Below are 24,941 nucleotides of genomic sequence, written 5' to 3'. Positions count from 1 at the left end.
GTATTATAGTATATTTGTATTGTACTAAAAACATAGGTTATAAAAGTATTTTTAATACATTTAATAGTAGGCTATGTCTTTTTCACCTGGGATAGGCTCAAAAGCGCGGAAGATCACTCACTTTACAATCAATACAAACCTACCTAAGATGGTCTTAGCTGGTTTAGCTGGTCTCCCAGCCTGCTGGTCAGATGGTTTAACTTGTCTCCTTGCATGGCCACGCTGTTCTTAACTTGGTCTAGCTGGCCTACTACCTCACTAAAAAACCTCTCTAAATCCACATACGGTATATTGGACCAGCATGCCAGATGTTATTATCACTGATTGTAACAGGTCATTATAGTATAAGCCTGTTTATGTTATGGATGTGGCACTGCATAGAGATGATCCTCAAAACACAAAAGGAGGTAAAAAATCGTACCATCTTATTTCAAATACAATAGCAGAGTAAACAACAACTTTCCCATCCAGTATCATTATTTACTTTGGGAGATTACCTTGACATATTTTGGCTAAACTGGTCTGAAATAGCAGGTGACCTTTCATTCTTATCGTCTCCCTGAACCACTAACCTAAAATATGATGTTTGACAGTTTGAGTTTTGTCATAATTAAAAACACTGTGCCTGCAATGAACTGCAAAGAAAAAATGAATACCCAGGAAGGTCAAATGAATTCATGGAGACTTAAATGTCACATCTCTTGAGAGCATACTAAAGAGACATGAAAGCCACGCCAGGACTAATGAGCAACATGTAATACGCAGCTGCCCAACCGTGGGCTTTCTTTTTTACAAAACACAGCAGAAAGTGTGTACTGTTGTCTATGTGCTTAATTAGTTGTGAGCTTTTTTAATGCAATATTCATTACATAAATGATTTCATGTGTAATAAAACTTTTTTTTTGTCAGAGTGTGTGTTTGAATGGAGCATAATCGTTTAGTCTGAGTCCTATCTGGCACTGAAGTCATATTACAGGCCAGAGATTAGCAGGCAGAGACAGAGGAATTATGGTCTGTGATGAATGAACCGGCTGACCACTGGACTGAAATAGAGAGCATTTAATCTTTTGTGATTGAGCATCTTATTTGTAGAGTTGGGTCATTTTTGTGACCCTTTTTGGATCTGTAGTTCCATTATTGTAGTCATTTTCGACAGCACAAAAGCATACCCTGTGGGCTTTCAGAGACAGATTAATGAGAGAGTGCACCTTTCTGTGTAGAGAGATGGCACACAAAAGAAACTGAAATGAAATGAACAATTTGGGCAGCAGTGCAAAACTTAACATGTACAAAACATTGTTAATACTTTTTGCAGTCAGCCATTGGACAATACTTGAGAAACATCTGGATATGAAGGGAATAAGATGGTATACAAAACCTACTTGAATTCACCAAAATAGATAATCATAATCATGGTGCTTGTGTTGTGCCAAACAGTAACAGATGTGTTCTCTCTCCACCACTACCATCATCATAGACTCTCGTTCTCTATCTCTCCGCTCACCTCATTCACAAACACTCACTAATTTATGTTAATTGCAAGAAGTGGGGGGCATATCACACGAATGACGGTTTTGGAAGCAGCACATAATTATAGGCTGAAGTTTTTGGTCTTCCTGTTCAGCAGTTTATCTTTGCTTTCACATATTTCATATAGGAAGCAGGTGTCTTTCCCACAAAAGGGGGAAAGATGGCTGTGTCATAAATGAAAAACCCATACTCAAACTGATTTTATCTGAATTTCTTTTTCACACAGTTTTGTTTTGTGCTTTAAGTTTTTAATGTAAATACAACAAGAAGAAGAAGAGGAAGACGAAGAGGAACAATAGTAATTTGCAAAAAAATATCTCATACTAGAGTTTATATAAAGTATATAGACTTACAGTTAATTTGTCAGATGCTCAACTGGGATGGAAGTGAAATAGAAGAGACCTACACAAAAAGAGATAGAAATATATGCTTACACAGACAAAAATACAAAACGTTTTGACTGCATATTACATTCAGAATGCACAGAACCTGTCAAAATTAATGTTTCGCCTTTCTACACGCAAAAACATTTTAAGCCTTTTTTCAAGATTTACGCTTTTCAATTAATAGCAAAATTACTTCGAACTGAATAATCCTTACATATTATTTATATTATGAATAATTTTAGAATTTTAAATGAGTAAAAGAAACTAGTGCTTAATAAAACATTTTGTTTACATATGTTTAAATTTAAGTTTAAGATTCATACCAAATGTTTTATTAAGCTCAATTTTTTTTTACTGAATTCTTAATTCATAATATGAATAATATGTAAGGATTATTCAATTCAATTTAATGGAATTTTGCTATTAATTGAAAAGCGTAAATCTTGAATTACTTCATATTAACACAGTACATTGGGCTCTTTTTTAATAACTTTTATATATATATTTTTAGGCGCGTACAATGAAAAACTGAGAAAGCCTCAGTGTGTATTGATAGTCTAGAGTTATTCTATACCATTCTTTCATTCGGTTAAATTTCCTACTTCATTTTACATTTGCATAATAAATTATTGTGATGTTCCTCATTTGTTAGTCACTTTTGATAAAAAAAAAAAACTCAACTGAATGACATCATTCCCATGCATGCTTACTCAGGGATAGTTTGGACCCTCTTCTTCCTGAAATCCACCAGCATTTGTTTATGGCATGATGATTCACTTTCCATTATTTCTTAAAGTCATCTTTATACTCTGCCTCGACTTTTTGTAACCTCCAGATAACGGCATCATCCAGCAACTTGAGGTCGGTTTGTTCAGTCTGGCTTGGGAGATGTCAGCGCTGCTGGTGTTGGAGATTGGCAGTGATGTGGGCCGAAGGACTGATTTCCTTTTAGGGGCTGTAGCTATAGGCAACCATGCTTCAGGGGAGATGGAGATGTAGGGTAATTGCACCTGCAGGGGTGGCGAGTGGTTGTAGAGAAATTGAGTGGTGAATCACTAGAGGGCTCGGGCTGAACCTGAACCTATTGAATGTTAGTCATTTCTAGGTTCTCTACTCTACTTCATACTTCACTTTATTCTCTTGCAGACGGTTCTTTACTCTTAAGAAGTTTTGCTCTCCATTATGTTTAATTCTCACCTTGTGCACACTTTACCCTCATATGACCATTAAAGGCTTGGGCCCCGTTTACACGTACATGGGTTTTTTAAAAACGGAGACATTTCCCTTCGTTTATACGCAAACGGAGAATTCGCCTCTGAAAACGATTCTTTCTATTAAAAACTCCAGCCAGAGAGGAGATTTTGGTAAACTTCATTTGCACGTTTGCATGTAAACTGAGAAAAACTGAGTTTTTGGCAGCCGACGTCACAGTATGCAACAGAACTTACTCCTGCATCAAAAGTGCTACCTATGTTTACATTTTCATTTGGCTATGGTGATCATGGATGCATTCAGAGTAGCAGTTGCATTTATGTTGGTGCAAACCCTTTTCGTCTATTTGCATTTGTAAATACAGCTGTCGAGGAGCAGAGACAAATGAGTGCTCAGAGGTCAGCAATTTTGCAACAACTTCTCCTCAGTCCTCCCTCCAAACACAAAGAGCCAGTACACTGCCACCTACAGGTTTGGCATGCTCTTGACGGCATATATGACAGGTGTGCAAGATGTTATTTTTGAAAACGGAGAAGGTGAAATGTCTGTTTATGAAAATAGCCGCCACGTGTAAAAGTAGCCTTGATTGAAGTTCACATCCGTAGCAGTTTTGCTGTTGTGTGCTTATGAATAGGCAAAAGGTCAACATGAAAGCAAGTGTGCTTGTGTTCTAGTGCCCTTCAAATGCTTTGGATGATCCTGCAGGACATGCAACAGGTGCATTTGTGGCCTAATTAGAGGACAAGACAAGTGAACTTGAGTCAATCATTACTGAATAACGGATGACGAGTCTCAGAAAAAACCTCTCTAGACATCAAGCCATTCTGACCCAACATTACCTAGTCACATTTTGCAAGAATGTTCACAATATTAGTGATTTACTGCATACTTAAATACTCAATAATACCGCAACATATTTGATATCAGAGCTGGACAGTAATGAATGAATGTATAGTGTGATTGTAAATTAGGCAAGCTATAGTGTATTTTAGTCAAATCTAGCCTTTAGTTAAGTACCAGTTCCAGTAACGATCTACAGTGAGTCACTCACATTGCATTTCAAAGTTACTAGTCACAATACAATATCAACAATAATTATGTGTAAATATAAGCAACTTCCCAAAATAAATAGCCTACATAACGAAATATATATTTTAGCTATAGCCAATATACAGTTTCAAAGGCACTGTCCCAGTGCTACTTAATATGCATTTATTTTGGGATTTGGGATATAATTACACATCTTTTTTTTTTTTTATACTGTAGATAAATATATTAACATATATATATATATATATATATATATATATATATATATATATATATATATATATATATATATATATATATATATGATGTAATTAGCATGGATGGACATCCTAATGTAAAGCATTACTGAATCTCTTTCAACATTTCATCCCCACTTACTGTTCGTGCTCATTTTACAGTCAGTGCTTTTAAAATCATTCTGACTATAGCTTTACAAAGGAGAAAAGAACCACTCTGCTCTCTTGCTGTATAGAGTCAAGACCTTCTTGGTCTCTAATTTGAGTGTGTCATATAATGGGCTACAGTTGGCAAGAAGAGAACAAGCAAGTTAATTATTATGTAAGTTTGTGCACCAGCTGTTTTACAGAAAAAATAGGCTACACCTTATTCATCGACTATCACGCATCAATCTACAGTCCCTTGTGGTGATTATAAGCATATGATGATAGATCATGAGGTGTCAGATAGAGCTGTGTTCACTCTCTGACATGAGGGTGAGTAAATGATGACAGAATATTCATTTATGGGTGAACTATTCCTTTAATTTGTTATTTCTTTCTCTTTCATGTCTTTCTCATCACTGCCATCTCGTGGCTGTATAGAGAGACTCTAAAAAGGTTGATACTATTTATAATTCAGGTATTTTTACAGTTGAAAAACAAATAGTATCAACCTTTTTAGAGTCTCTCTATACAACCACGAGATGGCAGTGAAAGTCCAAAGTTGTTCAAATTGTCCAAATTAAACAGCTGGATTGTGTTTAAATTAATACATTGCATGTTGCTTTCAAAACAACAACTAAAGTCAAGTAAAAAATGATAAATAAAAGGCTACAATTATGTCATAATTTACCATTACTTTACTACCTAATTAAAACACAGTTAATTATTAAGAATTGTATTTTTCATAATTATGCTTACTACTAGTAGGCTATTGTATATATATATATATATATATATATATATATATACAGGTGCTGGTCATATAATTAGAATATCATCAAAAAGTTGATTTATTTCAGTAATTCCATTCAAAAAGTGAAACTTGTATATTATATAGACTCATTACATGCAAAGTGAGATATTTCAAGCCTTTATTTGTTATAATTTTGATGATTATGGCTTACAGCTTGTGAAAACCACAAAATCAAAATCCCAGAAAATTAGAATATTACATGAAATCACACAGTAATTACACAGTAATCCCATGGTCATTGAACCAGGTTTTGGTTATTTTGGCAGTGTGGGCAGGTGCAAATCCTGCTGGAAAATGAAGTCAGCATCTCCATAAAGCTTGTCTGCTGAAGGAAGCATGAAGTGCTCTGGAAATGTCCTGGTAGACGGATGCGTAGAGTGGACAGCACAGTGGACCAACACCAGCCGATGACATGGCTCCCCAAACCAACACAGACTGTGGAAACTTCACACTGGACTTCAAGCATCTTGGATTGTGTGCCTCTCCATTCTTCCTCCAGACTCTGGGACCTTGGTTTCCAAATGAGATGCAAAATATGCTCTCATCAGAAAAGAGGACTTTGGTCCACTGTGCTTTATTAAATCCAGAGTCAACGCAGCCGTCTACCAGGACATTTTCAGAGCACTTCATGCTTCCTTCATTTTCCAGCAGGATTTGCACCGGCCCACACTGCCAAAAGAACCAAAACCTGGTTCAATGACCATGGGATTACTGTGTAATTACTGTGTGATTTCATGTAATATTCTAATTTTCTGGGATTTTGATTTTGTGGTTTTCACAAGCTGTAAGCCATAATCATCAAAATTATAACAAATAAAGGCTTGAGATATTTCACTTTGCATGTAATGAGTCTATATAATATACAAGTTTCACTTTTTTAACGGAATTACTTAAATAAATCAACTTTTTGATGATATTCTAATTATATGACCAGCACCTGTATATACCCAGCTCTAGTTGACACAGAGCACGAGCTGCTGATCTGAAATGGTGCCTTCTGCGCCACCTAGCGTCTGACAGCGAAATAGCATCAAAATCAAACCAGCATTGTACAATAAATAAAATAAAACAAGCAGGAGGTATGCACTATGCACACTATAAATCTCTGTGTTCTACATCCATATATTAAATACTAACAGATGGAGAGGATTATGAATTATGTCCAGAAAACTAAGCATAGCCTATTTTGATTTGGGATTTAGAATTTTTGGAAAAACAGCAAAATGTCACCACGGTTAAACAAGTATTTAAATAAGTATTATGCTTTGCTTTCTTGTGAAGCCTTGCCAGTCTTGGATAAATCATGTGGATGGATACATCATTGTCAGAGCAGCCCGTTGACTCTCTCCTGTATTCCTGCAGCTCACAGAGCCCTGGAAATGACCTGAAATTACACACAAGCCAGCAGTTGCTTTGACCTTTATAAAAGCCTTCCCAGTGCACTAGAAGGCTTGGAAGTTCTGGAACTTCATATGTTCACCTGAGAGCAGCCTCCTGACATTATATAAAGTTTAATTAGGCAACATCTAAAATAATTTGAAATAGTTTATCAATGAGTTGACTAATATAGAAAAATGTTGACCACTTAGTATCTCTGTTACATTTCTGCTACAGTTTGTCTGAGATTTAATTTAAATAAATTGCTGTTTTTAAAATAAATAATATAAATCAGGATAAATAAATCTTGTAAATCTCAAGCTTTGTTCCATAGCGTGCAAGGTTTATGCCACTGATCTATATAATGTCATTCTATATAGATCAGCGGTTTATGCCATAGGGTTTATGCCTATTTTTTTACAGTCTATGGTTTATGCCCATACCAGAGAATACTCCAAGTCTTCTTCTCCGTTTTTAGTGCATCTCTGTGACAGAATTACAGCGCCACATGGTCTGGCATGTGTACTACATCGTTTTGAGTCGGTTTCAGTGGTTTCGTGTGTGCGCAAATATTTCTTGAGACGACGCCGTAGGTGTTGTGCCGAATTTCGACCCCCGCGAAATTATTACCCTGCTACCATTGGTAGGTTTCGGATTAGTTGTGGGGGAGGGGTTAGGATTAGGGGTAGGGTTAGGATTAGGCAATCAGTTACTGACTTCAACGAGGAGGGTAATAATTTGGCAGGGGGTCGAAATTTGGCACAACAGCGGAATTTGTTTTTAGAACGAGGGGAAAAAAATTCTTAAAGAAAGTTTTTACATGTGTTTAAAGCCAAGCACCATTCATTTTTCTCTGCTTAACTTTTGCATAAGACCATGCTGGAATTAAACTGTAGTATTGTTCCCAGCATGCTGCATATTTGATTCAACAAGTGGCCTGCTCACATCAAACATAGTTTTACAAATTGCAAATTACACTGTAAAAAATGATCGTAATTTTAACGGTAAAAGACTGTAAAAATGCTACAGTGAAAAACTGTTAATTGGTTAACAGAAAGTTTCCGTACTATATACGGTAAATAACTGTGATAGATCTAACGGTACATTTAATGTAATTTTACTGTAACATACCGTTAAATTTACAGTTTTTGAAAGTGAAAAAACAACTCATTGTATAATTTACAGTGAAAAACCGTAAATTGACATTCCCACAATTCCCTGTGACACTTCACATTTGATGTATTTTTGTTGAAATAACTATGTTTGTTTCTTCATAGTTTTCTTCGTTTTTTCTAATCAGTTATGTACATTAGGGGTTTATGTTACATTTAATGTTGTTAAATTAATGTTTATTGCATTTTTAAAATTTCATGTGTTACCATGATGGTGTTTAATGTTTGTGTGAATGACACTGTGCAGCTTCTATATATATTAGTATTAACTTTCTTGTGGAAGAACTGCTTGTGTTGAGCTTTGATTGATCATGTGACTCTCATCACTGCTGTGATTGGTGGTTATCAGTGTACAAAACAGATATTAATACTTCAATAGGATGGTAAATTAACATTATATCATATTACTGAAATTTACTGTTATATTTACTGGTTTATACTGTAAAATTGACGTTGTTCAGAATAGCACGTACATTTTACAGTTTAAACCAGTAAATATAACAGAACTCCAGTGTGTTATATGCTGGTTTAAACTGTAAAATGTACATGTTATTCGGTAAAAGCAATTACTGTTTTGTTGTATATTTTACGGAATTGTTCTGGTAACCCCAGCTGCCAGTTTTTTTCCGTAAAAACTACGGGATTTTTTTTACAGTGTACAAATGGCTGCACCTACTCTTATGTCAAAGAAATTACACCAAGAAATGTTGTCTTGCCACAAAAGTAATATTTAGATAACTTAACATTTTAAAGGCTCAATATGTAAGATATTTGGATTCAAATATCCAAAACCCAGAACAATGTTATATTTAGTTGATTTGTGTTCTTACATTATCCCAAATGTTTTTGTTTAAATCCAGAGAAATAAGCAGTTTTAACAAGGACACGGACCGTGTCAGTGCGTTGTCATAATAAAAGCTCCACTGCCTTCGAGCTGTGTGTCGTGCTTGTTTCTCATTAGCAATCGCTCCAGCGGCCTCGTTCCGCTCCAATGGCTTTCGTTATGTTAACAAATCTTACATTACCGGTCATCCATATGATTTCTGTCCAAGTCTCGTCGGATTCTCCACCGGCTGTAGAGGTGAAGACAACAACTCCCATGACTCCGCGAAAGCAAGGCGTCATCAAGCTACGCCTTTGTTTTGAATAAACGACCTCTAGTGGCGAAAACTTACATAGTGTGCCTTTAAATGAAAAAATATTTGTTTTTTATTTAAAATCTAAGTTCTCACATTTCTGTCTTCAAACCATCCAGAGCACCTGCTAGTTTTCTTAGTGCAACACTGTAAACACCTTTACCAAGTGTCTGTACACACTAATGCTACATAACCACATTTAAATTAATCAAAGTTCAACTAGATTTGAACTGAAGTCGTATTTCTTGAAGTGTGACACCAATCAGATTTCTGATGAATGATGAAGAAGTTGTTAAGTGTTTAGGTCATATTATGACATATACCATTTGCTAATCTGAAACAACCATATGACAGTGTTCAGTAAAATGGCAAATAATTCCTTATTACGGTAGATTCTTAGCAGACACGATACTTGCATACAGGCTCCATTTCAGTTTGTCTTAGAGATTTCACATTATAGTGCAAATATAAGCTCTGCTGCAGGCAGGAGGGAACTTGTGGTTCAGGCAAAACAGAAAAAGACAGAAACCAACCAGTTTCCTCTCAGTGGTCAAAATCAATGCAGAGTGCTGTGGTTTTTGGTCATATCCTAGTTTTGATTCAGGTGAGTAAAACATTATATCAATCAATCCACCATTTATGAATCTATCTATCTGACAGCCCGCATGTCTACCTGCATACTAACTACCTGTCTATGTGCCTGCATGCCTGCCCATCTATCTGCTTAGGATATGTCCATGTCAATTTAAAAAGAAAATTAAAATTGTGTTTGCAACCGTGTTATTTTTAATTAAATATAAAACACATTGTATGGATGTGACACTTGTGGGTTCACCAAAGAAGAAGAAGAAAACACTTGTGGGTTGGATGTGTGCACGTCATGATCCTCACACGTGTAACACTGATGGGGGATGGTGTGTGTTTTGTGTGTACAGCACAGCAAAGGAGAGTGAGATCTTGTTATTTACCCAGCAGCAGCGCATGCACAATTGCACATATGCGTGGTTTTACTCCCTTAAGGCCCTCCTGTGCACCTACCCGTGTGTAGCTTGACAAAGGGAGCTGATGTGCGGTTTTTTTTTGTCCATGAGGAAAATGTGGATGAGGTCAGAGCGACCTGGGAAGTGAAGAGGCTTGTGTTTGGACAGTGATGTATCCGCCGCGCTCGCATCTGTCGCACACTTGATCTGATCACAAAGAAAGAAGAAAGTGCTCGGGAGCTGCTCGCCTGGGTGAACACACCGCGGACATACACACACACGGACAGAAGGAGGCATGTGCTGCTGACTTGTCGTATCTGCATGGCGCGAGCGGGTTTATGAAGAAATAACGGCTTCACGGACAGCTGCTGTAACGTTAGGCCTCTCGCTAAACTCCCACTCACTGGACACGCTCTCTCACACACCAGGAGACATGGGTCTAATTTTCGCCAAACTATGGAGCTTCTTTTGTAATCAAGGTAAGAGGTGTTGTTCTGACTGGTTTGTAACGTTACTATAGCGAGTTGTTTTGACTGTTGTCAGATATCCAGCGGAACTGAGCTAATGTTGACGCTAGTGTGCTCGTTTTAAATCCGCTGCGTTGTGCCAATGTTAACCTATCGAAACCACTGTCTCTCACTGACACGTTTACGTGTGTTTATCCTATATTTTAAACCGACCAGATCGTGTTTTCACCTTGTAATGGTAACGGTTCGTTAGTCGACTACCTGCTCCGTTACCTTCTCCCGGTAGCTCAAACACTTCAGATGATCTGGTGTTAGTGGTGAAGGTAACAGATGGGTCAGATCTAAATGTCTCCTAAATGATCTGCAGATAAACTGAGTATTATCCACTTGTTGATGCGATAAATTGTTTGTATTAGGCTACATTTTGTGAAATGTGTAAATATGCAAATAATGCATTATCTTATTAAATATACACTGGATACATTTCCAGAACAGAAATCTGAACATTTGATGAAGCCAGATTTAAAATTTGTTTCATTTTGTTTACACGGAGTTAAATGTTTCTACAGATAGGATTTTGGATAGGCCTAACTCTTTTTATCACTCCATAAAAACTTAGAGAAAGTAACAAAGTTACTGAAGTGGAGATGGTGCAGTGCATGAGGAAAAAACTTGGCCTTTAAAAGATATCTGAAATCTACAGACACAAATTGATACTGCAATAAATTAAACACTTAAATGTGTATTTTGTTGGTAGCCCAAAACCTCAGTTGAACAGTGCATGAAATAGCAATGGTTTTGCCATAGTGGATTTTGCTACAACTAGCCTGTGATGAAACTCCAGCTATTCTCCAGCTCTTGGCTATATTAATGCTTTTTTTCTTTCTTTTTTCAACTGATATATGTTTGTATGTCTTAACTGCTGCTGTGACAGATGTGTCTCTCATGATGTAGGTCCAGAGGACAGAGGGGTCAGATATCAGCTCCAACTTGTGGAATGACAATAAAAGGAACTGATTTGAATTGAAAATGCTTTTGTGTAGAGAAACAGACGCCACAAGCACCTGGCAAACAAAAGCAGCATGAGGAAACCGTTTTCCTCTCCCATTGTTTGCCTATTTCAGCAGTCAGTTGAGCCTGCCCAGAGAGATCCAGCCTCCAGGACACACAGTGATGGACAAATTCACAGAAGCTGCAGAGATTTTAACTTGTGTACTAGATTGTTTCCAAATTACACTTCTAACTGAATTTTTACCAACCAAATAGTATTTCCAGTGTATTTTTTTTTAGAAGTTTTATCCCCTGACAAACATTCCTAACCACATCCAGATTGCTGTAATGTTGGACAGATGTTCCTTTTACACTGGGATGGACGTTGTTGATATTGCGAGCACTTTCAATAATTTCTGACACCAATTTATTTGCATTCATAGAAGTTTCTTCTTGTTAATTATTGGTAACACATGATTTCTTGTGTGTGCTAGATTTGTTCCTTACAAATGAACTAGACAGTCCTGTGGGCTAAATGCTGAGTCTTGCTCTAGGTCCAATTTGTGGTCCCAGGAGAAAGTAGAATAGCTCTTTGGCCTACTTCTGTAGACATTGAAGGAATTCTGTCTGTTGGATTTGTAATCCCATTCTCTTTCCTAATTCCCTGGATTACTGTCCTGAAGAGGACCAGTCAATTCATTACATTGAGCGTTGCTCTCTCTAATACACAAACGTTCCTGCAGTCATATTATATCATAACAGTATCGTATTATTAATATTAATGTTGCTGTTAGAGCATAAAAAGATCTGCTAGGTTACAAAGCTCAAAGTTGACTCTAAAGGGAGATATTTTATTTAACAGAATTCACTTTCCAAGAGCTACAACAAACGGCTCTTTTGGATGCGTGATGACACGATTTTTCCGGGCTTTACGAAGTCATAATGTTCCTCATTTAAATAATCCCCGCCCACGGAATACGCAGAAAAGCGGACGAGGCCTGGATTAGCCTAGCTGCTATGTCAAAGAGACCACAACTCATTTGTTTGACCTTCCTAAGGCTGATGAACTTAGAATGGGTAAAATTTATTTTAAACACTGATCCTGAACATTATATAATCAAGATGTTTATCTGTGCGCTGCACATTTTACAAAGAACAGCTTCCAGAATCACATCTTATTTGTAGTTGGGTTTTCTGTTAACAGTTCTAATTATAAGTTTTATATTGTTGCTATGCTCACCTGCCAGCCAACATTAGTGTTTACTATATCTTTTGTGCGCTCTCGCTTTTGTAAGACTGTTCACCGCCCCTTAGGAAAATGATCCATGTTTTTGTGATCGATTACCATAGTTTTCCGACAAATATCATGATTAAATGGTGGATAACATCATACCTATAATGTACAAGAAAAACATACCACTCTTAAACGTTCTGTGAAATCTGTGCATGAAATCCATTCTGGATGATCCTCTTGTTTGTTAACATTGTCAGGGTCTGAATCGGGTTTGAAATTGATGCCATCCTTTATATTTACACTAGAGAAGAACTCGCGGTTATGGAGGTGCGGGACATTTCCCGAACATGTGCTAAGTGCTACCGATCACAACACACTGGGCCAGCTAACCAATCACAGCACATTTTGTATTTCGGAATCGGAAGGAGGGACTTCATTGAAACCAGAACTAAACAACGCGTTCGGGACAGACTGGGGAGAGAGGAGCTGTAATAATGTAAAATATGTGAAAAATGTGTTTTTGAACAATCAAGCATGAAAGCATATTCTAGTACACCCCAAAAACAAAATCAAGACTCCGTGAAAGGGCATAATAGGACCCCTTTAAATAAATTAGGACCTATTGGTCTTGTAAATCATTAACCGCTCACTTTTATGTTCAAAGGTTTTATCCTTTGGCTAAAGCGTAGAGCCAGTAGCACTAGTAGTCTTACATTAGAATCAGGCTAAATTTGACCTAGAGTTTGTTATGAAAAGTTCCACCAAAACCTGTGGAAAGTGTAATTGTAGTCTTAATAAACAGTCTCTCTTCATGGCTTTAGTTTGCCCATGTGACATTTTTGCTGGAGGCATACAGGAGTAAAATAGGGGTCGGTGCTTCTGGAGGAAGTAATAGGCGTGAAATAGTCTTTGTGGAGCTGCCAAAGATATCATGAGTTATCCAGTCCTGCTTCCTGTAGTTCACATCAGAGTTTAAAGGTGAAAAATATCAAAATGTGCCCTCTCTCTCACTCACACACACACACACACACACACACACACACACACACACACACACACACACACACACACAGAGGCTGACAGAGTCAGAATTTCCTCACATTGAGCTCTGATAAAGGATGGATCACTGGTTTATCTAATCACGTCTTCCTCTGTTATGCAATTGTGCTTCCCATGTGGCTGAGTTGTGTGTTTGTATGGGATTGCTGGACCAATTATCTGGGAGTTAGAACAGCGAGAACAACAGAAACAAACTAGCTCTGAAGGAAAGAGCACAGTTAACGCAATGAACCCACTTTAATTATGGATTGCATTGTATTTTAAATTTTATGGCATTTCACATATTTTCTTATCCTTATTTACTGAGATTAATTTGTTGCATTTGAATTTTAAATAAAGTTCTTGTAATATTAATTTGACCATTCTTTTAATGCGTAATATATTTTCTTCTGTTATGCAGAACACAAGGTGATAATTGTGGGGCTGGACAATGCTGGAAAGACCACTATACTTTATCAATTGTGAGTAATAGATATTTTATTTACTTGATTAGAATCTTTATTGCTCTTTATTTATATTCGTAGTTTCTAATTCATTGAATAATAGAATAGAGTCTTTAATGCCACACGCCTGGGCCAGCCAAAATTCTTACGGTGAGAATGGACATACAATACGCAATTTATTCGTCATAGAATGTGCAGTATACAGTAAAACAATAGATTGAGATACTGTATGGACAGATAGGTAAAGTCTCCAATGTGGTAATTAATGTGAAGTATACAAACTGCTCTGCGGTTTGTTTTATCTGAACCTGTTTTGTTGTGCAGTTTAATGAATGAGGTGGTGCACACGTCTCCTACGATTGGCAGCAATGTGGAAGAAATAGTGGTGAAGAAAACCCACTTCCTGATGTGGGATATCGGTGGTCAGGAGAGTCTCCGTTCCTCTTGGAACACATACTACTCCAACACTGAGGTAATGCACTTATACACTACACTGCTGGAGGCTGAACCCCTTTGATAAGTGATGATTGTATTAACAGAATTAAAAACTTCACACAAGAGGGGACTGGATTACATAATTGATTTTTTTTAAATGCTTTGCAGATGAAATTGAAGTGGATATAGGTCCCATGAGAGATTTTACAGGCTGTTTCTGATTGGTGCTGCTGTCAAGTCACCTTTATTTATATAGCGTTTTATACAATACAGATTGTTTTAAAGCAGCTTTACGATGATAGCAGGAAAATAATACATTTTGGCTGTTGTTCAGCTGAAGTCAGTTCCATGTTGTTGAATTGGAAATGGGACTTCACGAGTTGGAAGAGAGAAAACAAATGTGTAGGATAAACAGACCGAGGATGAATTTCCTGCGTCCTGTTTTTGTATTCACAGAGACCTCATATAGTAGACAGGAAATCATTGGCAGAGAAAGATGTAATGGCTTGGGAACATGACGCGTGAATTGAATCCGCATCTCTTCTTAAAGAAGTCTCTTATGCTTAAGGGGGCTGTATTTATTTGAAGTTTAAATACAATATTGTGAAAGTGTTGTAATATTATTTTCTTTTTTTTAATGTAATCTATTCCTGTGATGGAAAAACATCACTCCAGTCTTCAGTGTCACATGATCCTTCAGAAATCATCTAATATTTTGATTTGCTGCTCAAGAAACATTTCTTATTATTAACAGTGTTGTGCTGCTGAATATTTGCTGAATATGCTGATTTTTTTTTTCAGGATTCTTTGATGAATTGAAAGTTTCAAAAGACTTGAAATGGAAGTATTTTGCAACATTATAAATGCATATACTATACAGGCTTTTGAATTGAATGCGTTCTAGTAGAATAAATTATTTCTTTTTAAAAAAAATCTGTAAGAATGTATGTGCTTTAAAAATATCAGGTCCTGCAACTCCCTATTTCAGTGGACAAACTTACTCTATTGGAAAAGACTTCGGAAATATTTTATGAACTAACAATGAACTATAATTTGTACATTTATTAATCTAGGTAAATGTTAATTTATACAACCTGAAATGTCAGAAAGGTATTGGTAATATGTAACAATTCAAGTTTAAAAGATGCATTAAATGTATTGTCCATTGTTATTTCATGCAGTCTTAACATATAGAACCTTTCAGTTAAAAGGACAGTTCACCCAAAAATGAAAATTGTGTCATAATTTACTCACCCTCAAGTTGTGTCAAACCTGTGTGAATTTCTTTCTTCTGCTGAACACAAAAGAAGATATTTCGAAGGATATGGGTAATCATTAATCAAACAGTTGATGGACCCCATTGACTTCCATTGTTTGGAATAAAAATACAGTGGAAGTCAATGGGGCCAATCAAATGTTTGGTTACTGACATTAAGCAAAATATCTTCTTTTGTGTTCAGCAGAAGAAAGAAATTCACACAGGTTTGGCACAACTTGAGGGTGAGTAAATTATGACACAATTTTCATTTTTTGGGTGAACTATCCCTTTAAGTGTTCCCACTTTTATTTTAAATATCAAAAACCAACTTTTGACTAGAATGTGCTCATACAGATACATCTTCAAATGGGTATTTTTAGTACCAGTATCTAACAGCACATGCACAAACGAATAGCATCTTTAAAGATAATATGGTGAGATGAACAGCTGTGGGTCCAGTCTGCTGTGAACAATAGTTTGAACAACAGTTGTGCGCAGCGGTAATTCTGCCAGATCTTAGCAGCTGGTGTCTGATTCACAGTTCAAAGTTCAGGGTTTCACAAAGAGGTTTGAATAGCGAGACCCCTGCCTTTCATTCAGAAAGTGTGCGTATGAGATTTGTGGTGGGGCCCTGCTGTCAAGCTTTATTCAGGAGCACTCGCTCTTACAGACCATAGATACACCATTTCTGCCAAGGTCATGTGTACTCTGAGCAACAAACTACTCTGTGGCCTTGCTAAACTTAGAAACCACCTCTGAATGCAAGTGCAACAGTTTGCTGCCTGACATCTGATGATAATGCTTTGTGTGTGTGTGTTTTCTTTGGTAGTTCATCATACTGGTTGTGGACAGTACTGACAGAGAGAGACTAGCCATTTCTAAAGAAGAGCTCTACAGAATGCTAGCACACGAGGTAATGCTTTAACATTTACACCACATGATACAACTCTGGAGGATGAATATAAAGCTTCACTCTCGCAAAATCTTGATTCTGTTTTTAAGTTGTTGTTTTTTCTTCATCATTCACTTAGGATCTCCGCAAAGCTGCGGTGTTGATCTTTGCTAATAAGCAAGACATGAAGGGCTGTATGTCTGCTGCAGAGATTTCCAAATACCTGACCCTCAGCTCCATCAAGGATCATCCATGGCACATCCAATCCTGCTGTGCGCTTACTGGAGAAGGGTAAGACCTGCACTACCTCTGAACATTAACTATTCTAGCCTGCAGTTATTGCTTGATTAATGATGTAAAAATGTAATAATACAATAAAACAGAGCAAGTTAAAATTTAAATAATGTTTTACCCATAGAGCAAAATCTTCAAAAGGATGCACACTTCATGGAGATCATATCAGCAGCCTAATAAGTAGATTTTTTCCAAAGCCTGCCTCACAGCTGATTTCATTGGTCAACTCAATCATGCAGTTACCTGTGATTGGCTGCAGGGCAGGGTTTGCGCTTTTTAACGCTCTTTGTTCCTTGCTTTGCCAGACACTTCTGCTAGCAGATTAAATGAATCATGTCCTAACTCTCTCCAAAAATATCATCTCTCTCCAGATGTATCAGTATTACATTTTATTGACTAATAATACACAGTTTCACATCTGCAGTCGCAATCAAAATTGGTCATTTAGATTAGCTTTGCTATCACCTAATTATTTCTTAACGTTAATCCTTTTAAACACAATTTAACAACTATGTTAAATGTAATCTATTGCAAATATAAATTTTTCATACACTAATTCTGTGACGCCTGTTCACTTGTAACTAGGCATGTGACGGTATAAAAATGTTTATGTTGTGTTAATTTCTAAAGCTTTTATCACGGTATACGGTATTATCACGATATTGAAATAAGTTGCAGAAAAAGAGTTTTTCCCTTGTAACAAAAAGAACTAAACATTTTTGTGTATTGCTTTATTGTATTTAAATGTTCAAAGTCAACAAATGTTTCAAACAGATTAAAGTGCAAAAGTATTATAAAGAACAATAGATATCATTTTACAATAAGGTCTCATTAATACATTAACTAACATTTACAATGAGCAATAGCTAGATTTGTTACAGAAGTATTTATTCTTGGTTAATGTTAGTTAAAAAAAAATACTACTGTTAGTTCGTTAGCTCAGGTCCATTAAATAATACATTTTGAATTTTTCTTTTTTTAATACAACTTTTGATTTGAATAATGTATTATTAAATGTTGAGATTATTATATACACTCACCTAAAGGATTATTAGGAACACCTGTTCAATTTCTCATTAATGCAATTATCTAATCAACCAATCACATGGCAGTTGCTTCAATGCTTTAGGGGTGTGGTCCTGGTCAAGACAATCTCTTGAACTCCAAACTGAATGTCAGAATGGGAAAGAAAGGTGATTTAAGCAATTTTGAGCGTGGCATGGTTGTTGGTGCCAGACGGGCCGGTCTGAGTATTTCACAATCTGCTCAGTTACTGGGATTTTCACGCACAACCATTTCTAGGGTTTACAAGGAATGGTGTGAAAAGGGAAAAACATCCAGTATGCGGCAGTCCTGTGGTCGAAAATGCCTTGTTGATGCTAGAGGTCAGAGGAGAATGGGCCGACTGATTCAAGCTGATAGAAGAGCAACTTTGACTGAAATAACCACTCGTTACAACCGAGGTATGCAGCAAAGCATTTGTGAAGCCACAACACACAAAACCTTGAGGCGGATGGGCTACAACAGCAGAAGACCCCACCGGGTACCACTCATCTCCACTACAAATAGGAAAAAGAGGCTACAATTTTCACGAGCTCACCAAAATTGGACAGTTGAAGACTGGAAAAATGTTGCCTGGTCTGATAAGTCTCGATTTCTGTTGAGACATTCAGATGGTAGAGGCAGAATTTGGCGTAAACAGAATGAGAACATGGATCCATCATGCCTTGTTACCACTGTGCAGGCTGGTGGTGGTGGTGTAATGGTGTGGGGGATGTTTTCTTGGCACACTTTAGGCCCCTTAGTGCCAATTGGGCATCGTTTAAATGCCACGGCCTACCTGAGCATTGTTTCTGACCATGTCCATCCCTTTATGACCACCATGTCACAAAGCTCGAATCATTTCAAATTGGTTTCTTGAACATGACAATGAGTTCACTGTACTAAAATGGCCCCCACAGTCACCAGATCTCAACCCAATAGAGCATCTTTGGGATGTGGTGGAACGGGAGCTTCGTGCCCTGGATGTGCATCCCACAAATCTCCATCAACTGCAACATGATATCCTATCAATATGGGCCAACATTTCTAAAGAATGCTTTCAGCACCTTGTTGAATCAATGCCACGTAGAATTAAGGCAGTTCTGAAGGCGAAAGGGGGTCAAACACAGTATTAGTATGGTGTTCCTAATAATCCTTTAGATGAGTGTATAATATAAATATAAAGTGACTGAACAATAAAGAATCAGAACACATTTATTTCAAACAATATCTAGGGCATGTTGCAGTCCAGATTAAAATATAAAAATGTTTTAATTTTAAAATAATTAGTCTTAAGTCTTTAAGTTATCGGTTCTGCGATGAACACCATTGCAAATTAAAAAATCTGAATGGCTGTTTGAAACATTTAAAACTGCAGCATTTCTGCTGTTCCATCAGCGCCACCTGCTGTCAGAGAGTGAATGTGCATTTTCGTTCAGCGCGTCTCCTTTACTCGTTCCGCCATGCGCTGTTCATGCGTGTTGGGCTTGTTTACATCAGAGTGCGTGCATGCCTATGAAGGTAATATGATGCCATTAAGAATCGCATGCGCAGGGTAAGATTTGTGAAAGTGTACAAAGATTGCAAGCGTAAATTAAATTTGCATGCGCAAGAGAAGATTTGTAAAGGTGTAAATCATGTAAAAAATATTTGCAGCATTTAACTGTTATTCGTAAGTGTAATTCATGTATTGTGAAGCTGCAGCTTCATGCTAACGCAAAATAAATAGGATCTGTATTCTTCTGACTTCCATTTTTCCGCGCTTACACTTTTGGCACGGTTTTTGCGCACAAATACGGCCAAAAGCATTGCAGGCTTGTGGAACAGCAGTTTGCAACCGAAAGCAACAGAGTCAGGAACTGCAAAACAGATTCATTGCGTAAAATCAAACTTTGTGTAAAAAAATAAACTGTTGCAAATGTCTATATGACTTGTTGTGTACATGGGGCAAAAAAGTTCCCGAAATAACCCGATTTGTACAGTTACGTCTTTCTTTTACCTGCGCTTCCAATTTGGCACGGTTCTCTCACTCACTCATTGAGTTTTGCAAGCGTGAAGAGGAGGGCGGGTCCACCTTCTTCATGTAGCCAATCAAATGAGCTTCTTGCTGACTCTAGGTTTACTCTTATCTGATTGGTTCAATAAACACACCAGTCACCAGAACACATCTTTATCTTCATTTGGCTCAGAAATGGTACATTTAATGCACACATACATGCTAAATAAATAGATAAGCAAACAAATATATAAACAAATAAATCATGATTGCTTAATAAGCTGTGCACCATTAGGCTGATTAAGGCTGACTAACATTCATACTGAATTTCAAGCTGGTGTTAACGTTATTGGATTGAAATTTGATATATTATATAATCTGTTATGCCACTGAGCAGATGTTAAACTTTACAATCTTGTCTTACTGTTTTTAGTTAACTGTGAAGCACTTTGGGCAACAACGCTGCTATTAAATGTGCTATATAAATAAATAAAAGTTGAAGTTGAAGTACAATCAAAACATTTAATACCCATTCTTTATGTAATAATACCATTCTGATGCAGTGTTTTTCACATCATGTCTCTGTTCATGGTATTTAACACTCAATTATATATTTTGAAATATTGTCTTGGTAGCACTATCAATATTGATTCTGATTAGTGATTACTTTCGTGTGACTGATCAAGCTACTTAATGTAGAAGATAATTTGCATTAGAAGCTCATTTGATTGGCTACATGAAGAAGGTGGACCCGCCCTCCTCTTCACGCTTGCAAAACTCAATGAGTGAGTGAGAGAACCGTGCCAAAACTGGAAGCGCAGGTAAAAGAAAGACGCAACTGTACAAATCGGGTTATTTCGGGAACTTTTTTGCCCCATGTACACAAGAAGTCATATAGACATTTGCAACAGTTTTTTTTTTTACAAAGTTTGATTTTACGCAATGAATCTGTTTTGTAGTTCCTGACTCTGTTGTTTTCGGTTGCAAATTGCTGTTCACAGGCCTGCGTATTTGTGCGCAAAAACCGTGCCAAAAGTGTAAGCGCGGAAAAATGGAAGTCAGAAGAATACAGATCCAATTTATTTTGCGTTAGCATGAAGCTGCAGCTTCACAATACATGAATTACACTTACGAATAACAGTTAAATGCTGCAAATATTTTTTTCTTACACTTGAAAGGCGATTTACACCTTTACACATCTCCTCTTGCGCATGCAAATTTAATTTACGCTTGCAATCTTATGTACACTTTCACAAATCTTACCCTGCGCATGCGATTCTTAATGGCATCATATTACCTTCATACATGCCTCTTTTACGCTGCTTACAGCGTGTTGTGCATTTTAAACGGTTGATGGGTAAAGTATTCTTAAAATGGGTTCTAAAAATCTGAATAATTCGTAATAAATAATTATTCAATGTATTTTGAAGTGCCCACAGCCCCACCATAACAATATTGTGCATGTTCATTGTTGTGATATATTGTACTACCATATACCAGCACATGTCTACTTGTAACATTTTTAACTATTCATTTTTATGTTAATTGTTTTAGTTTTGAATTTTATAGGCAATAGTGTAACATTTTTATATTGGTCTTAATATGAAAACTATCTTTTTATTGTACTGGGCAGGATTTTCTTTTTAGTGCATCCCTATTTAACACTTTTGTGTGTGTGTGTGTGTGTTTCAGGCTGTGTCAGGGTTTAGAGTGGATGACCTCCAGGGCTGGGCTCAGATAGCCTCTGATTCTCCATGTTGGACTTATTGACTGTGATTTCCACCTCCTTCGGTGGCATCGCAGACTCATCCTATTGGCTGCTTATGTTTTATTTTAAATCTCTCAAATCTCAGAATTTACATTTTGCAGCTGAACACTTTGGACACCTACCTCAGCTGGGATTTAATGGTTATGTGAATCTGGTTTGACAGACTTGTTGATCAATAATGAATCAGGAGCAACTGGAGTTTTTTACTGGGTGTATAGCAGAAGATATTCAAAGTATTTCAACTTAAAGAGAGGCACTGAGGTGCTGGTATGTGTTTGTGAGGAGCGGCATTTTTAGCATTCTGGCAGTGGAAAATAAGTTCTTTGGATGGGTTTATTAAGCTAATCATGTATATTTTTCTTTAAATCTACTGGAAAGAAATTATTTGAATGGTCAAAATGTTACTTTTCAGATGGGGAAATTTTGGGGTCAATTGTTGTCATTGGTCAACTGTATGTTTTTGGGTTTAAACTTTTTGGTTATCGAGTGTTTTAAGTGCCATTGGTACCTACCCACCATCACCACTATCATACCATATCATGAAAACACCTGAGCATATCATATCATTTCACATTACCTCAAACATTTGTTACTGTAGAGGGTGCTGTTACCATTTCAAACGTGGCCATTGCAGCTTGAAATGTCATTTGAGATGCAATTTAAAAGTCACCAGGTATGATCACAGCTGTTAGAGAAGGCTTAAAAAATGTTGGATTTATTGTAATGCTTGTTACAGGTGTGTGTGCGCGCTTTGAATGTGAGAATGTCCAACCAACATCACTGCAGGTGAACTAGCATGTTTTTGTGTGTGTTTGTTTTAAGTAGCCATGCTCCACGCTCGAGTGTGGTTATTAGCATAAAGGTCATTCAGTTACCATAAGGAAATAACGTTCAAAAGTTACTCAGTATTATGATTTTCTTTTCATCCAAATCCTGTTGGTGCAAAAATGTAACCTGCAGATGATCTTCATAGGTCACCCAGCCATAAGTTTTCTGTTGCTGTTTAAGTGATTGCTGTTTTATTCATATTTGTTCAGCTCCGGACATTTCATATTATCATTTTTTTGTCATCTTCGCTGTTTTCCGTTTGTATGGTACATGAGTGCATGAGCACTAGTGCTTATTTTTCACATGTTGATTTTGCCAATGCGCTTTTTGGTTCAAGCTGAAACTGTTCTGTGTGTGTTCACATTTTTCCATCCTCTCCGTGCGCTGCTTTCGATTAAGGGAAACTCTTGCAAGACTTTGATGCAGTGACTACAAATTGGTGCTCTCACTGACATGTCCCTGCCAGCAGTGAAATCTTTTTACATAATTATTATTGGCTGCTGATCTAGGCAAATCAGTCCCATGGATCTGTCTGTCTCTGTTTTGCAGGGGTTTTATATGGTGGCTCTTTGAGGTCATTACCTGACTGTTGTGGATGTGCTGTTTAACTTTCATACCAAAATAAAAAAGTTCACATGGAGTCTTCTCTGATGAAATAAAAAAATGAATTTGGCTGTTGTGACTTGGCATAAAAGGCTTCATTGGTCAGATATGTAATATCATTTTTTTTTTTTCTCAGTCTAAAGCTGAATGTGTATTTGTGTGTGTTAATATGCATCATTACAAACCTGATACGAGTATGTTGTATGACACCATGTTGAAACAGAGGTCTTTGGACAAGACTATTGAAAAAGTTTAATATTCTGTTTCAATGCTGATGTTCATGGTCAAACCAGACCATGAAGTTCTCAGATGTGCCATTTCTAAATGAGAAGGTGAAATCTGTAGCAACTTTCCTAATTCTTATAGTTTTATAATAAAAGCTTTTATTTTGAAATCTCAATTGTGTTATTGTTGCATTATTGGGTTATATATGTATGTATATATGTAAAAAGATGAGTAAAAAAAAAAAATTGGTGCATTTTGTGAGTTTTACAAAGCCATTTCTTTTAAATTTTGTATTTTCAGTTTATTAGAAGAAGAAAAAGCAGCCGCAGCAACCTTGGATTAGTCTTGTGTATCCATTTGAAAATTGTCTGCTTCCACTTTGTTTGAATGAATCTATATCTTAAAATTTTCTTCATAGCTGATGATAGGAAACGCTTTCAACTGTGAAATTAACTGATTCTGATGTAAATTATTCATATGTTGAGGCAAAAAAAAAAAACACTTGATAAAGGGGGCACTTTAATAAGCTAAATCAATGAATTACAGTTTTATAATGGGGAGCCTTAGTCTTTCATTTATAGAAGTGTAAGACAGGAATGTAGGTCTGAGAACGGGCACATGACCCAGGTCGTACTTGAAACCATCAGCTCTTATGTCGGATATTTATTTTTAATTCAGTACCCATGAAGCTTCAAAGCTGCTAGAGTTCCCCATTTGCTCAAGTACACCTGTTTGTTTCTATTATAAAACATTTCATTATAATGTTGATTTGTGGCTTCAGCTTTGTAGTTATTTTATTGGCCATGTTCACTATAATTGTCCTACACCATTATGTATTGTTACTCTTTAAAGGTCCCGTTCTTCGTGATCCCATGTTTCAAACTTTAGTTAGTGTGTAATGTTGTTAGAGTATAAATAATATCTGTAAAATTATAAAGCTCAAAGTTCAATGCCAAGCGAGATATTTTATTTAACAGAAGTCGCCTACAGTGAACGGCCGGTTTGGACTACATCCCTCTACTTCCTTCTTTAATGACGTCACTAGAACAGTTTTTTGACTAACCTCCGCCCACAGGAATACACAAAAAAGGGGGCGTGGTCTTGTTGCGCTCCCACAGAGAAGAGGAAGAGTTGCGTTTGTAGAGTGTGTTTGTCGCCATGTCGTCGAGACGCTGTTATTTTCATCCCGGAGTCCAATCACCTTTGTTTGGCCTTCCCAGGGACGCTGTACTTTGAGATCAGTGGTTACAATTTATGCGCATACATCTCCACGTTATGGTAAGAGGCGTGACCTTTCCGGGCAACGTGCGCTAAGCTGCTGTCGAATCACAACACAGGAACCGCTGACACAATCAGAACTCGTTACGTATT

The 24,941-nt window shown here is 36.9% G+C and overlaps 1 protein-coding gene across 1 annotated transcript; it reads left to right on the top strand.

Moving 5' to 3' along the window:
* Positions 1 to 9,960: 9,960 nt before the first annotated feature.
* arl8 (ADP-ribosylation factor-like 8) lies at positions 9,961 to 23,745 on the top strand. Its single transcript, XM_079867283.1, has 6 exons — positions 9,961 to 10,516; positions 14,188 to 14,248; positions 14,555 to 14,702; positions 16,753 to 16,836; positions 16,955 to 17,106; positions 21,839 to 23,745. The coding sequence occupies exons 1-6, from the start codon at positions 10,471 to 10,473 to the stop codon at positions 21,885 to 21,887; spliced, it is 540 nt and encodes a 179-aa protein (XP_079723409.1). The 5' UTR covers positions 9,961 to 10,470; the 3' UTR covers positions 21,888 to 23,745.
* Positions 23,746 to 24,941: the final 1,196 nt, after the last annotated feature.

The sequence above is a fragment of the Squalius cephalus genome (assembly GCF_949319135.1).
Source record: "Squalius cephalus genome assembly, chromosome: 3".
NCBI classification, from domain to species: Eukaryota; Metazoa; Chordata; class Actinopteri; order Cypriniformes; family Leuciscidae; genus Squalius; species Squalius cephalus.
The sequence above is the reverse complement of the archived record's forward strand: the minus strand, read 5'-3'. Positions and strand labels throughout refer to the sequence as shown.

Coding starts and splice junctions, on each gene's coding strand:
- arl8 (XM_079867283.1), top strand. CDS start 10,471: ATGGGTCTAATTTTCGCCAAACTATGGAGCTTCTTTTGTAATCAAG. Junction 14,249..14,554: donor ACCACTATACTTTATCAATT/GTGAGTAATAGA, acceptor TTTGTTGTGCAG/TTTAATGAATGAGGTGGTGC. Junction 16,837..16,954: donor ACAGAATGCTAGCACACGAG/GTAATGCTTTAA, acceptor TCATTCACTTAG/GATCTCCGCAAAGCTGCGGT.